Below are 14308 nucleotides of genomic sequence, written 5' to 3'. Positions count from 1 at the left end.
ATGTCCCTGAAGGTGATCAGTGTACGGAGGAGTCATCCCTTACCCTCTCCATGTCCCTGAAGGTGATCAGTGTACGGAGGAGTCATCCCTTACCCTCTCCATGTCCCTGAAGGTGATCAGTGTACGGAGGAGTCATCCCTTACCCTCTCCATGTCCCTGAAGGTGATCAGTGTACGGAGGAGTCATCCCTTACCTTATCCATGTCCCTGAAGGTGGTCAGTGTATGGAGGAGTCATCCCTTACCCTTTCCATGTCCCTGAAGGTGATCAGTGTACGGAGGAGTCATCCCTTACCTTATCCATGTCCCTGAAGGTGGTCAGTGTATGGAGGAGTCATCCCTTACCCTCTCCATGTCCCTGAAGGTGGTCAGTGTATGGAGGAGTCATCCCTTACCCTCTCCGTATCTCTGAAGGTGTTCAGTGTATGGAGGAGTCATCCCTTACCCTCTCCATGTACCTGAAGGTGGTCAGTGTATGGAGGAGTCATCCCTTACCCTCTCCATGTCCCTGAAGGTGATCAGTGTACGGAGGAGTCATCCCTTACCCTCTCCGTATCCCTGAAGGTGGTCAGTGTACGGAGGAGTCATCCCTTACCCTCTCCGTATCCCTGAAGGTGGTCAGTGTACGGAGGAGTCATCCCTTACCCTCTCCGTATCCCTGAAGGTGATCAGTGTACGGAGGAGTCATCCCTTACCCTCTCCATGTCCCTGAAGGTGATCAGTGTACGGAGGAGTCATCCCTTACCCTCTCCGTATCCCTGAAGGTGGTCAGTGTACGGAGGAGTCATCCCTTACCCTCTCCGTATCCCTGAAGGTGGTCAGTGTACGGAGGAGTCATCCCTTACCCTCTCCGTATCCCTGAAGGTGGTCAGTGTACGGAGGAGTCATCCCTTACCCTCTCCGTATCCCTGAAGGTGATCAGTGTACGGAGGAGTCATCCCTTACCCTCTCCATGTCCCTGAAGGTGATCAGTGTACGGAGGAGTCATCCCTTACCCTCTCCATGTCCCTGAAGGTGATCAGTGTACGGAGGAGTCATCCCTTACCCTCTACATGTCCCTGAAGGTGATCAGCAGTGTTGGGGTAGTTACTCAAAAAATGTAATTAGTTACTAGTTGCTAGTTACTTCTGTAAATTGTAATGAGATTACTTTACTAGTTACTGCATTTGAAAAGTAACTTCACTACTTATTACTTTACTTTCCTCTTTCTTAATTGACCGTGTAGAAGAAGATACATGACACTCTTTCTGCATAGAGTTTATTGTATAAACACAGGCTTTGGGAAACATGAGAACAAAACCTGAAAAAACAGAATAAAACATAAAGTACAACAAAAAGTCATAAACTTCATCCCTCTCTATTCTTCGAAATAACGATTGTATCGCACGGCTTGGGTAACGAAGGAAAGCGCGTTCCTATAGCCTAGTAAAGTAGTGTAGTTACCAATATTAGTATTGTAACTAGTTACTTTACTTAGTTACCAAAAAAAGTAATGTAGTTACTGTAATCAGTTACTTTGTAACTAGTTACCCCCAACACTGGTGATTAGTGTACGGAGGAGTCATCCCTTACCCTCTCCATGTCCCTGAAGGTGATCAGTGTACGGAGGAGTCATCCCTTACCCTCTCCATGTCCCTGAAGGTGATCAGTGTACGGAGGAGTCATCCCTTACCCTCTCCATGTCCCTGAAGGTGATCAGTGTACGGAGGAGTCATCCCTTACCCTCTCCATGTCCCTGAAGGTGGTCAGTGTACGGAGGAGTCATCCCTTACCCTCTCCATGTCCCTGAAGGTGATCAGTGTACGGAGGAGTCATCCCTTACCCTCTCCATGTCCCTGAAGGTGATCAGTGTACGGAGGAGTCATCCCTTACCCTCTCCATGTCCCTGAAGGTGGTCAGTGTACGGAGGAGTCATCCCTTACCCTCTCCATGTCCCTGAAGGTGATCAGTGTACGGAGGAGTCATCCCTTACCCTCTCCATGTCCCTGAAGGTGATCAGTGTATGGAGGAGTCATCCCTTACCCCCTCCATGTCCCTGAAGGTGATCAGTGTACGGAGGAGTCATCCCTTACCCTCTCCGTATCTCTGAAGGTGTTCAGTGTACAGTGGAGTCGCCCCCCCCCCCCCCCCATTCAGGGTACTGGTACGGCTGGTTCACCAGTTCAGCACTGAGTGCCTTTCCATGTTCTCTCTTCGGGTGGATTGCTCTTTGCAGCTGATGTAACATGAGGGGCCCCGACTACATTAAATGAAAAACATTTCTCATGTCATCCACCATGTTCTTCAGCATTTACTAATTGAGGTGTGTGTGTGTGTGTGCATGTGTGTGCGTGTGTGTGTGTGTGTGTGTGTGTGTGTGCATGTGTGTGTGTGTGTGTGTGTGTGTATGTGGGTGTGTTTGTGCAGGTGTGTGTGTGTGCATGTGTGTGTTTGTGCATGTGTGTGTGTGGGTGTGTGTGCGCATATGTGTGTGTGTGTGGGGAGGGAGGGGGTGTGTTTTTTTGAGCTATGTGCAGCGCAGCTACCTAAAGGCCACCAATTGGGCTGAACTTCTCATTGGTGTCCAGCAGTCAGGACGATAGACGGTGATTTGTGATTGGTTGTTGGGGGACACTGAATATTTCTAGTGGCCTTTCTCGGGAAAGGTAGAAATATTGAGGAGATCCTGAAGAGTCCTGGCTGGGATTGGCTCTTGGGCTGTTCAGGACAATGGGCCATACTTCTCATCACCTGCGGGTCCCACTATGACCTCCCAGTGGAAGTTTGTATAGTTTTATCCCACCACAGGTACACTTTACAGGTGAATTAGGGGCTTGTCCCACTACCTGTCTAACCTAGCTGGTCCAGCCCAGCAACCATCAGTTACTACGGTCCCGCTAACCTCCTCATCTGGGGGCTTAGAGAGACCCCAATGCCAAATACTGAGAGATGCAATCAGCTCACCTCATATGGCCCACCACCCAACGCAGGCATGATACTGGCCTCCTCTGTGGGCAGACCCCAACACCAAATACAAGGAGATGCCATCAGCTCATTTATGTGGTCTAGCCCAGCTACCACTTCCTACTGCCACTATGATACTGGCCTTTTCTTTGGTATTAGAGAGGTCCCAACACCAAATACCCAGAGATGCCATCAGCTCACCTAAAATGGTCCAACTCTGCATCCACCACCAACTGCAGCAATGATCCCAGCTTGCTCCTTGGGCTTAGAGAGACCCCAACACTAATTATTTAGAGATACCATCAGCTTTCCTAACTGGTCCAGCCCAGCACCTGCCACTTACTTTACTGCTGTCCTGCTAACTGACCTCATCTCTGGTCTTAGAGATACCCCAACACCAAATACAAGGAGATGCCATCAGCTCACCTAAATAGTCTAGCTCAGCACCTGCCATTACCTGCAACCATAATACTGGCCTCATCTCTATGCTTAGATATACCCCAACACCAAATACAAAGAGATGCCATCAGCTCACTTACATTGTCTGGCCCAGCACTCGCCTCTTATCACAGCCAAGATAACATTCATTCTTTTCTGTGGGCTTAAAGACCCTAACACTAAATACTCCGAGACACCATTGGCTCACCGAGGCGAGATGATCTGGTCCAGCACTTGCCACGTACTGTAGAACCACTGTCGGCCTCATCTGCTGGATTAGAGACTACAACCAACACCAAATACTCAGAGACGCAGTCAACTCTCCCAACTGGTCCGATCAAGAACCCACCACTTACTGCAGCCTCAATACCAACCTCATCTCTGGGCTTAGAGAAACCTCAACACCAGATACTTATTCCATTGGTTAATTAAAATGATCCAGCCCAGCACTTTCTGCTTACTGTAGAACCACCACTGGCCTCATCTCTATGCTTAGATCATCCCCAACACCAAATACTCCAAGATCTCATCAGCTCACCTATGTGGTCTGACCCAACACCCACCTCTTACTGCAGCCATGATACCAGCCTTTTCTGTGGGCTTAAATACCCCACCACTAAATATTTAGAGACACCATCAACTCACTCATATGGTTTGACCCAGAACCTGCCACCTACTACAGCTGCAATACCAGCCTCATCTCTGGGCTTAGAGAGACCCCAACAGCAACTACTCACAGATGCCACCAGCTCACCTAACTGATCCGGTGCAGCACCCGCTAGTTACTGGTTCCCTACTACTGGGCTCATCTGTGGGCTGCAACACCAACTACTACACAGAGATGTCATAAGCTCAGCACCCACCATCTACTGCAGCCATGATACTGGCCAAATACTCGGAGACGCAGTCAGCTCACCTATGTAGTCTGGCCCAGCACCCAACTCTTAATGCAGCCCCAGCTCCTGGCTTCATCTGTGGGCTTAGTGAGACCCCCAACACCAAATACTCAGAAGCCATCAACTCACTCAAATGGTCCAACCCAGAACCTGCCACCTACTGCTGCCCCAAAACCAACCTCATCTCTGGGCTTAGAAAGACTCCCAACACCAAACATTCATAGAACCGCCATCGGCTCATTCTCTCTCAGTGACGTTTATTTTTTATACGTTTTGTACCTTTTGCCCTGTCTTCTCCTGCGCTGTCATTGTCAAGCCCTATAATGAAGGTTGGCACCTTGCAGAATGGGCAACTCATGTGGAAGCATCTCACAGCGCATGTGATGGTGATAATAAACCCTGGGGGCCACTCGCTACCCTGGGGGCCCATTCACTATATACATGGATGGTGTTTTGTGGTGTCAGTTTGCGTTGTATGAGCCGGTATGCTTACTATAGGCCCTCAACACACCACCAAAGAAAATGTTCTGACCTATGTAGTGTCCGGTGCTTTATATTGTGTGCGTCAGAGTGTGCTGATGGTCGGGGGTGTGCTTTGGGGGTGCGCTGATGGTTGGGGGTGTACTGATGGTCGGGGGTGTGTGTCAGAGTGTGCTGATGGTCGGGGGTGTGCTTTGGGGGTGCGCTGATGGTTGGGGGTGTACTGATGGTCGGGGGTGTGTGTCAGAGTGTGCTGATGGTCAGGGGTGTGCTGAGGGGTCCCGTGTGTGCATTGTGTATCGGAGTACGCTGAGGGTCTAGGGTGCGCAGGGGTGCGCTAAGGGTCAGGTATGTGCATGGGTGTCACTGAGGGTCAGGTGTGTACATCGGGGTTGCGCCGGGGGTCAGGTGTGTGGGTCGGGGTTGTGCCGGGGGTCAGGTGTGTGGGTTGGGCTTGTGCCGGGGGTCAGGTGTGTACGTCGGGGTTGTGCCGGGGGTCAGGTGTGTACGTCGGGCTTGTGCCGGGGGTCAGGTGTGTACGTCGGGGTTGCGCCGGGGGTCAGGTGTGTACGCCGGGGTTGTGCCGGGGGTCAGGTGTTTGGGTGGGGCTTGCGCCGGGGGTCAGGTGTGTACGTCGGGGTTGCGCCGGGGGTCAGGTGTGTACGTCGGGGTTGCGCCGGGGGTCAGGTGTGTACGTCGGGGTTGCGCCGGGGGTCAGGTGTGTACGTCGGGGTTGCGCCGGGGGTCAGGTGTGTACGCCGGGGTTGTGCCGGGGGTCAGGTGTTTGGGTGGGGCTTGCGCCGGGGGTCAGGTGTGTACGTCGGGGTTGCGCCGGGGGTCAGGTGTGTACGTCGGGGGTCAGGTGTGTACGTCGGGGGTCAGGTGTGTACGTCGGGGTTGCGCCGGGGGTCAGGTGTGTACGTTGGGGTTGCGCCGGGGGTCAGGTGTGTACGTCGGGGGTCAGGTGTGTACGTCGGGGGTCAGGTGTGTACGTCGGGGTTGCGTCGGGGGTCAGGTGTGTACGTCGGGGGTCAGGTGTGTACGTCGGGGTTGCGCCGGGGGTCAGGTGTGTACGTCGGGGTTGCGCCGGGGGTCAGGTGTGTACGCCGGGGTTGTGCCGGGGGTCAGGTGTTTGGGTGGGGCTTGCGCCGGGGGTCAGGTGTGTACGTCGGGGTTGCGCCGGGGGTCAGGTGTGTACGTCGGGGGTCAGGTGTGTACGTCGGGGTTGCGCCGGGGGTCAGGTGTGTACGTCGGGGTTGCGCCGGGGGTCAGGTGTGTACGTCGGGGGTCAGGTGTGTACGTCGGGGGTCAGGTGTGTACGTCGGGGTTGCGTCGGGGGTCAGGTGTGTACGTCGGGGGTCAGGTGTGTACGTCGGGGTTGCGCCGGGGGTCAGGTGTGTACGTCGGGGTTGCGCCGGGGGTCAGGTGTGTACGTCGGGGGTCAGGTGTGTACGTCGGGGGTCAGGTGTGTACGTCGGGGTTGCGTCGGGGGTCAGGTGTGTACGTCGGGGTTGCGTCGGGGGTCAGGTGTGTACGTCGGGGTTGCGCCGGGGGGTCGGGTGTGTACGTCGGGGGTCAGGTGTGTACGTCGGGGGTGCGTCGGGGGTCGGGTGTGTACGTCGGGGGTCAGGTGTGTACGTCGGGGGTCAGGTGTGTACGTCGGGGTTGCGTCGGGGGTCAGGTGTGTACGTCGGGGGTCGGGTGTGTACGTCGGCCGCGCATTACTGTCTGCTCTCTCACATGTCATCAGCAAACCCGTCCTAATTGCAGCCAATCACAGGGGAGAGAAACCTAAATCCACCAGCCCCGGGGGAATTGAGACTCCCTGGCCACATTGGGGCGGAGCTGGGAGCTCTGTGCCAGAGTCCTCCCCCCATAACTGGAATATCTATTTTCGGTGGGCAGACCGGACCCCATAGACTGTGCCAATACAATCTCCACCGACCAGCCAGAACATTATGACCACTGACGGGGGAAGTGAATAACATGGATTATCTGGTGACAATGACACATGAAGTGGGTGGGATATATTAGGCAGCAAGTGAACATGTTGTCCCTGAAGTTGAAAGCAGAAGAAGAGGCATGGAAGAAGGTGGCCTGGTCTGATGAATTCAAGAATGATTTGAGGAACACAATAGTGAGTTGAGGTGTTGACTTGGCCTCCAAATTCTCCAGTTCTCAATCCAATTGAGGATCTGTGAGATGTGCTGGAAAATCAGGTCCAATCCATGGGGACCTCACAACTTACATGATGTAAGGGATCAGCTAGTGACGTCTTGGTGGCAGATACCACAGCGAACCTTCACAGGTCTATTGGGGTCCATGGTGGTACCCAATATTAGATGGGTGGTCATAATGTTCTGGCTGATCGGTGACCACTCGTGTTGTGAAGGAGGCGGCCGATCACCCACAATGCTCTCTGGCGGTGAGGGAACACTGAGCAGATGTCGGCACTCTGCACCACCAGGACCTTATAAGGAAGAGCTGGCAGCAACACGAGCAGAGCCAAGATACATTGTGATCAATACCCAGAGCAGGCCATGCCATCCAGATCTGCCCGAGCCGGCCATGTCGTCCAGATCTGCCCGAGCCGGCCATGTCGTCCAGATCTCCCCGAGCAGGCCATGCCATCCAGATCTGCCCGAGCAGGCCATGCCATCCAGATCTGCCCGAGCCGGCCATGCCATCTAGATCTACCAGAGCAGGCCATGCCATCCAGATCTCCGCAGAGCAGGCCATGCCATCCAGATCTCCCAGAGCAGGCCATGTCGTCCAGATCTCCCAGAGCAGGCCATGTCGTCCAGATCTCCCAGAGCAGGCCATGTCGTCCAGATCTCCCAGAGCAGGCCATGGCATCCAGATCTACCAGAGCAGGCCATGGCATCCAGATCTACCAGAGCAGGCCGTGCCATCCAGATCTCCCAGAGCAGGCCATGGCATCCAGATCTCCCTGGAGCCATTGATGTGCTACCACCTGGAGTCCTAAGAACCTCACCTGTCACATCTGGAGAGAAGTGCCTTGGGGGGGGGGGATGACTTCACACTGATAGGAGGAGAGAGCGGAGTGACGGGGAGATGACATCACACTGATAGAAGGAGAGAGCGGAGTGATGGGGAGATGACCTCACACTGATAGTAGGAGAGAGCGGAGTGATGGGAAGATGACAGCACACTGATAGGAAGAGAGAGCAGAGTGATGGGAAGATGAATTCACACTGATAGAAGGAGAGAGCGGAGTGACGGGGAATTGACATCACACTGATAGGAGGAGAGAACGGAGTGATGGGGAGATGACATCACACTGATAGGAGGAGAGAACGGAGTGACGGGGAGATGACATCACACTGATAGGAGGAGAGGGCGGAGTGACGGGGAGATGACATCACACTGATAGGAGGAGAGAACGGAGTGACGGGGAGATGACATCACACTGATAGGAGGAGAGAGTAGAGTAACGGGGAGATGACATCACACTGATAGGAGGAGAGAGCGAAAGTGACGGGGAGATGACATCACGCTGATAGGAGGAGAGAGCGGAGTGACAAGGAGAGAAGATGTTACTATATTACAACCCCGCCTATCTTAATTGTTATGTGTTTTATATTAATAATAAAAACAGCTGCTTGTACACAGAGAATTGTGTCAGCTGACCGCTCCGAGCCAATAGAATAGACGCTGATATGTGATCAGTCTGAGCCAATGTGGTGACAGTTGGCAGTACGGTGATGTCATGTGATCAGTCTGAGTGGGAATTCCTCTGCCCCGGTGGGCGTGTTCCTGCCAGGAGATGGGATTGTATGCGGGTTCCTTTTCTCTGAGTGTATAGAGTATATATAATATATACAATCTGATTGTCTTCTCCTCCCCCATTAATAGAAGGTGTGCTGGCCAATAATAAGACGTTGGTGTCAGATGGTCTTCTATATAATCTGTGACCCCCCCCAGACACCCCTGTATGGACCCCCCCCAGACACCCCTGTATGGACCCCCCCCAGACACCCCTGTATGGACCCCCCAGACGCCCCTGTATGGATCCCCCCCAGACGCCCCTGTATGGATCCCCCCCAGACACCCCTGTATGGACCCCCCCCAGACACCCCTGTATGGACCCCCCAGACGCCCCTGTATGGACCCCCCAGACGCCCCTGTATGGATTCCCCCCCAGACACCCCTGTATGGACCCCCCCCAGACACCCCTGTATGGACCCCCCAGACGCCCCTGTATGGATCCCCCCCCAGACACCCCTGTATGGACCCCCCCAGACACCCCTGTATGGACCCCCCCAGACGCCCCTGTATGGACCCACCGACGCCCCTGTATAGAATAGACCCCCCCCCCCAGATGCCCCTGTATGGACCCCCCAGACGCCCCTGTATGGATCCCCCCCCAGACACCCCTGTATGGACCCCCCCCAGACACCCCTGTATGGACCCCCCAGACGCCCCTGTATGGACCCCCCCCAGACACCCCTGTATGGATCCCCCCCCAGACACCCCTGTATGGACCCCCCCCAGACACCCCTGTATGGACCCCCCCCAGACACCCCTGTATGGACCCCCCAGACGCCCCTGTATGGACCCCCCAGACGCCCCTGTATGGACCCCCCCCCAGACACCCCTGTATGGACCCCCCCCCAGACACCCCTGTATGGACCCCCCCCCCAGACACCCCTGTATGGACCCCCCCCCAGACACCCCTGTATGGACCCCCCAGACGCCCCTGTATGGATTCCCCCCCAGACACCCCTGTATGGACCCCCCCAGACACCCCTGTATGGACCCCCCAGACGCCCCTGTATGGATCCCCCCCCAGACACCCCTGTATGGACCCCCCCCAGACACCCCTGTATGGACCCCCCCAGACGCCCCTGTATGGACCCACCGACGCCCCTGTATAGAATAGACCCCCCCCCCCCAGATGCCCCTGTATGGACCCCCCAGACGCCCCTGTATGGATCCCCCCCCAGACACCCCTGTATGGACCCCCCCCCAGACACCCCTGTATGGACCCCCCAGACGCCCCTGTATGGACCCCCCCCAGACACCCCTGTATGGATCCCCCCCCAGACACCCCTGTATGGACCCCCCCCAGACACCCCTGTATGGACCCCCCCCAGACACCCCTGTATGGACCCCCCAGACGCCCCTGTATGGATCCCCCCCCCAGACACCCCTGTATGGACCCCCCCCAGACACCCCTGTATGGACCCCCCAGACGCCCCTGTATGGATTCCCCCCCAGACACCCCTGTATGGACCCCCCCAGACACCCCTGTATGGACCCCCCAGACGCCCCTGTATGGATCCCCCCCCAGACACCCCTGTATGGACCCCCCCCGACACCCCTGTATGGACCCCCCCAGACGCCCCTGTATGGACCCACCGACGCCCCTGTATAGAATAGACCCCCCCCCCCCCCAGATGCCCCTGTATGGACCCCCCAGACGCCCCTGTATGGATCCCCCCCCAGACACCCCTGTATGGACCCCCCCCAGACACCCCTGTATGGACCCCCCAGACGCCCCTGTATGGACCCCCCCCAGACACCCCTGTATGGACCCCCCCCAGACACCCCTGTATGGACCCCCCCCAGACACCCCTGTATGGACCCCCCAGACGCCCCTGTATGGACCCCCCCCAGACACCCCTGTATGGACCCCCCAGACACCCCTGTATGGACCCCCCCCAGACACCCCTGTATGGACCCCCCCAGACGCCCCTGTATGGACCCACCGACGCCCCTGTATAGAATAGACCCCCCCCCCAGACACCCCTGTATGGTCGCTGTGCCTGGCCCGCTCTGCCATTAATGACCTTCTTGTGTATTGTAAATGGCAAACAATGAAATCCCCCCCCCCCCCCCCCTCCTGACAGCTCAGCCTGGATGTGGAGTGCAGACGCCGTCTTGCCCTTTCGGAGGATTCCGCCCCCTCAGTGGCGCTCAGCGGTCTGCGCTCAGAAGTGGGTTAGGTGTGAAGGGAGCGTGAATTATACATCACCCTCCACTCTCTGCGCTCCGGGGGGGTCAGCGCTCCGGGGGGGGGGGGGGGGTCAGCACTCCGGCACAGACGCTTTCTGTACTTTTTAATTTTTTACATCAAATTTTATTGAATTTTAATGGAGGCCGAATTTTCCAGACGTTCGGCTCTGCGGAGGAGCGCCGGAGACCTTCCCTGTGCTATTCCGCATCTGTAACTCGCATCCCCACCTCCGGGTGATTTATTTATTAATCACACCAACCAATCAGATGAAAGGAAATTCCCCTCACTGAATGCAGTTCATAAAGTGTTTGCTGACATGCAAAGATCAAAAACATGAGAAAAATGCCAACACCTGTGCAATGTAACAATGTAACAGCATGTGAGGAGTTCCATAGGGGGGTGCAGCACTAGAGAAGTCCTGGAGAAGAGAATGGGGGGTTAGAAAGTTCATAGAGGAAGTACAACACTAGAGAAGACCTGGTAAGGGGAGCTAGTAGTAAGAAGTTTCATGGGGGGGTGCAACCCTAGAGAAGTCCTGGAGATGAGGATGGGGGGGGGGGTGGTTCCGTGGAGGGGGTGCAGTACTATAGAAGTCCTGGGGATGAGAATGAGTAGTAAGGAGGAACTACAAGTCCTGGCAAGGAGAGTTGGTAGTAAGGAGTTCCATGGGGGGGGGGGGGGGGTGTAGCTCTAGAAAAGTCCTGGGGATAAAGATGGGGTGAGGAGTAACAGGTTTCATGGAGGGGGTACAGTACTATAGAAGTCCTGGGGATGAGAATGAGTAGTAAGGAATTCCATAGGGGGGTGCAGCACTAGAGAAATCTTGGAGATAAGGAATGGGGGGTAAGAAGTTCCTTGGAGGAGGCACAGCGCTACTAAATTCCTAGGGATGAGAATGGGTATTAAGGAAACCCATAGAGGAGGTGCCGCACTAGAAAAGCCCTGGCAAGGAGGGTGGGTAGTCCTGGAGATGAGGGTGGGGGTTCAGCTCTAAAGAAGTCCTGGAGATGAGGATGGGGGGTGTAAGAAGTTCCTTGGAGGGGGTGCAGTACTATAGAAGTCCTGGGGATGAGAATGAGTACTAAGAACTCCATGGGGGGGGGGGGGGGGGGCGGGTGCAGCACTAGAGAAGATCTGGGGAGGAGAGTGGGTAGTAAGGAGTTCCATAGAGGGGCGCAGCACTAGAGAAATCCTGGAGATAAGGATAGGGGGGGGGGGGGGTAAGAAGTTCCATGGAGGAGGCACAGTATTACTACAATCCTAGGGATGAGAATGGGTGGTAGGGATTTCCAAAGAGGAGGTGCAGCACTAGAGAAGTTTTGGCGAGGAGAGCCCGGGGACACCGACAACAGGGAGGGCTGAGCTGCCACCAATGACACAAACTACGGGGGGGGGGGGGCTGAGCTGCCACCAATGACACCCAACTACAGGGGGGGCTGAGCTGCCACCAATGTCACAAACTACGGGGGGGGGGGCTGAGCTGCCACCAATGACACAAACTACGGGGGGGTGGGGGCTGAGCTGCCACCAATGACACCCAACTACAGGGGGGGCTGAGCTGCCACCAATGTCACAAACTACGGGGGGGGGGCTGAGCTGCCACCAATGACACAAACTACGGGGGGGGGGGGGCTGAGCTGCCACCAATGACACAAACTACGGGGGGGGGGGGCTGAGCTGCCACCAATGACACCCAACTACAGGGGGGGCTGAGCTGCCACCAATGTCACAAACTACGGGGGGGGGGGGCTGAGCTGCCACCAATGACACAAACTACGGGGGGGGGGGGCTGAGCTGCCACCAATGACACCCAACTACAGGGGGGGCTGAGCTGCCACCAATGACACCCAACCAAAGGGGGGGCTGAGCTGCCACCAATGACACCAACTACGGGGGGGGCTGAGCTGCCACCAATGACACAAACTACGGGGGGGCTGAGCTGCCACCAATGACACAAACTACGGGGGGGGCTGAGCTGCCACCAATGACACAAACTACGGGGGGGGGGGGGCTGAGCTGCCACCAATGACACCAACTACGGGGGGGGGGGGGGGGCTGAGCTGCCACCAATGACACAAACTACGGGGGGGGGGCTGAGCTGCCACCAATGACACCAACTACGGGGGGGGGGGGGGCTGAGCTGCCACCAATGTCACCACACATACTGACTGGCCATTTTGTGTGTCTTCCAGATTGAGGCGTTATTGTTGGAGATGCAGGATGTGGAGTTGGGAATAAAGACTCACACCCAGCGCCTGATGATCACCACCATCCCTCATGCAATCACAGGTAAGTCGCATGTTTGCCGCATAATCCGGATTTCTGCTACTGCTAAGAAATTACGTTCTAAAAACCAAATCTACTCCAAACTAATTCTTCACACAAGTCTCCGCCCCTCCCACAACACTGAGGTTTCCCCACATTATTTTGTGTCTCCGCCCCTCCCACAATGGTGGGGTTTCCTGCAGTAGTTTGTGTCTCCGCCCCTCCCACAATGGTGAGATTTCAAGGCATTCATTGGTGTAATCCATCTCAATCATGATGACCCGTGGCCCACCAATCTGTACAGGCCACACTCCCATTACTAAATGACAGATTCCGATAAATTTGCAGCCGACCATAAATTTGGGGATCCCCAAATTTGGACAATGACGTCACCTGAGATTGCCAAATTTGGACAATGATGTCACCAGGGATCCAGTGGTAATTTTGGCAGCAAATTTCAATTTAGTTTTAGTTATAGTCTTTTAACTAAAATTACATTTTAGTTTTAGTCAAATTCTAGTCATCTGAATTGTTTTAGGTTTAGTCATATTTTGGTCGACTAAAATCTCCTGTACATTTTAGTCAACTACAAATTATGTTTACATAGTTAGGTTGAAAGAAGACACAAATCCATCCAGTTCAATCAATAAAAAACAAAAAACAGTAAAGAAAACCCAACCATACAATCCCATATACACAATCCTATACCCGCCCCAACCATACAATACCATATACACAATCCTATACCCACCCCAACCATACAATCCCATATACACAATCCTATACCCACCCCAACCATACAATCCCATATACACAATCCTATACCCACCCCAACCATACAATCCCATATACACAATCCTATACCCACCCCAACCATACAATCCCATATACACAATCCTATACCCTCCCCAACCATACAATCCCATATACACAATCGTATACCCACCCCAACCATACAATCCCATATACACAATCGTATACCCACCCCAACCATACAATCCCATATACACAATCCTATACCCACCCCAACCATACAATCCCATATACACAATCCTATACCCTCCCCAACCATACAATCCCATATACACAATCCTATACCCACCCCAACCATACAATCCCATATACACAATCCTATACCCACCCCAACCATACAATCCCATATACACAATCCTATACCCACCCCAACCATACAATCCCATATACACAATCCTATACCCTCCCCAACCATACAATCCCATATACACAATCCTATACCCACCCCAACCATACAATCCCATATACACAATCGTATACCCACCCCAACCATAC

The 14308-nt window shown here is 54.6% G+C and overlaps 1 protein-coding gene across 1 annotated transcript in view; it reads left to right on the top strand.

The window, feature by feature from the left end:
• The window catches only part of RGS9 (regulator of G protein signaling 9), a 99260-nt gene that overhangs the window by 15524 nt on the left and 69428 nt on the right, over window positions 1–14308 (top strand). Inside the window, exon 2 of the mRNA XM_082272755.1 lies at window positions 12928–13024. Within this exon, the coding sequence (XP_082128881.1) occupies window positions 12928–13024 (97 nt within the window). The remainder of the gene's footprint in view (window positions 1–12927; window positions 13025–14308) is intronic.

This window comes from Pelophylax lessonae (assembly GCF_965119305.1).
Source record: "Pelophylax lessonae genome assembly, chromosome: 11".
Taxonomy (NCBI): Eukaryota; Metazoa; Chordata; class Amphibia; order Anura; family Ranidae; genus Pelophylax; species Pelophylax lessonae.
The sequence above is the reverse complement of the archived record's forward strand: the minus strand, read 5'-3'. Positions and strand labels throughout refer to the sequence as shown.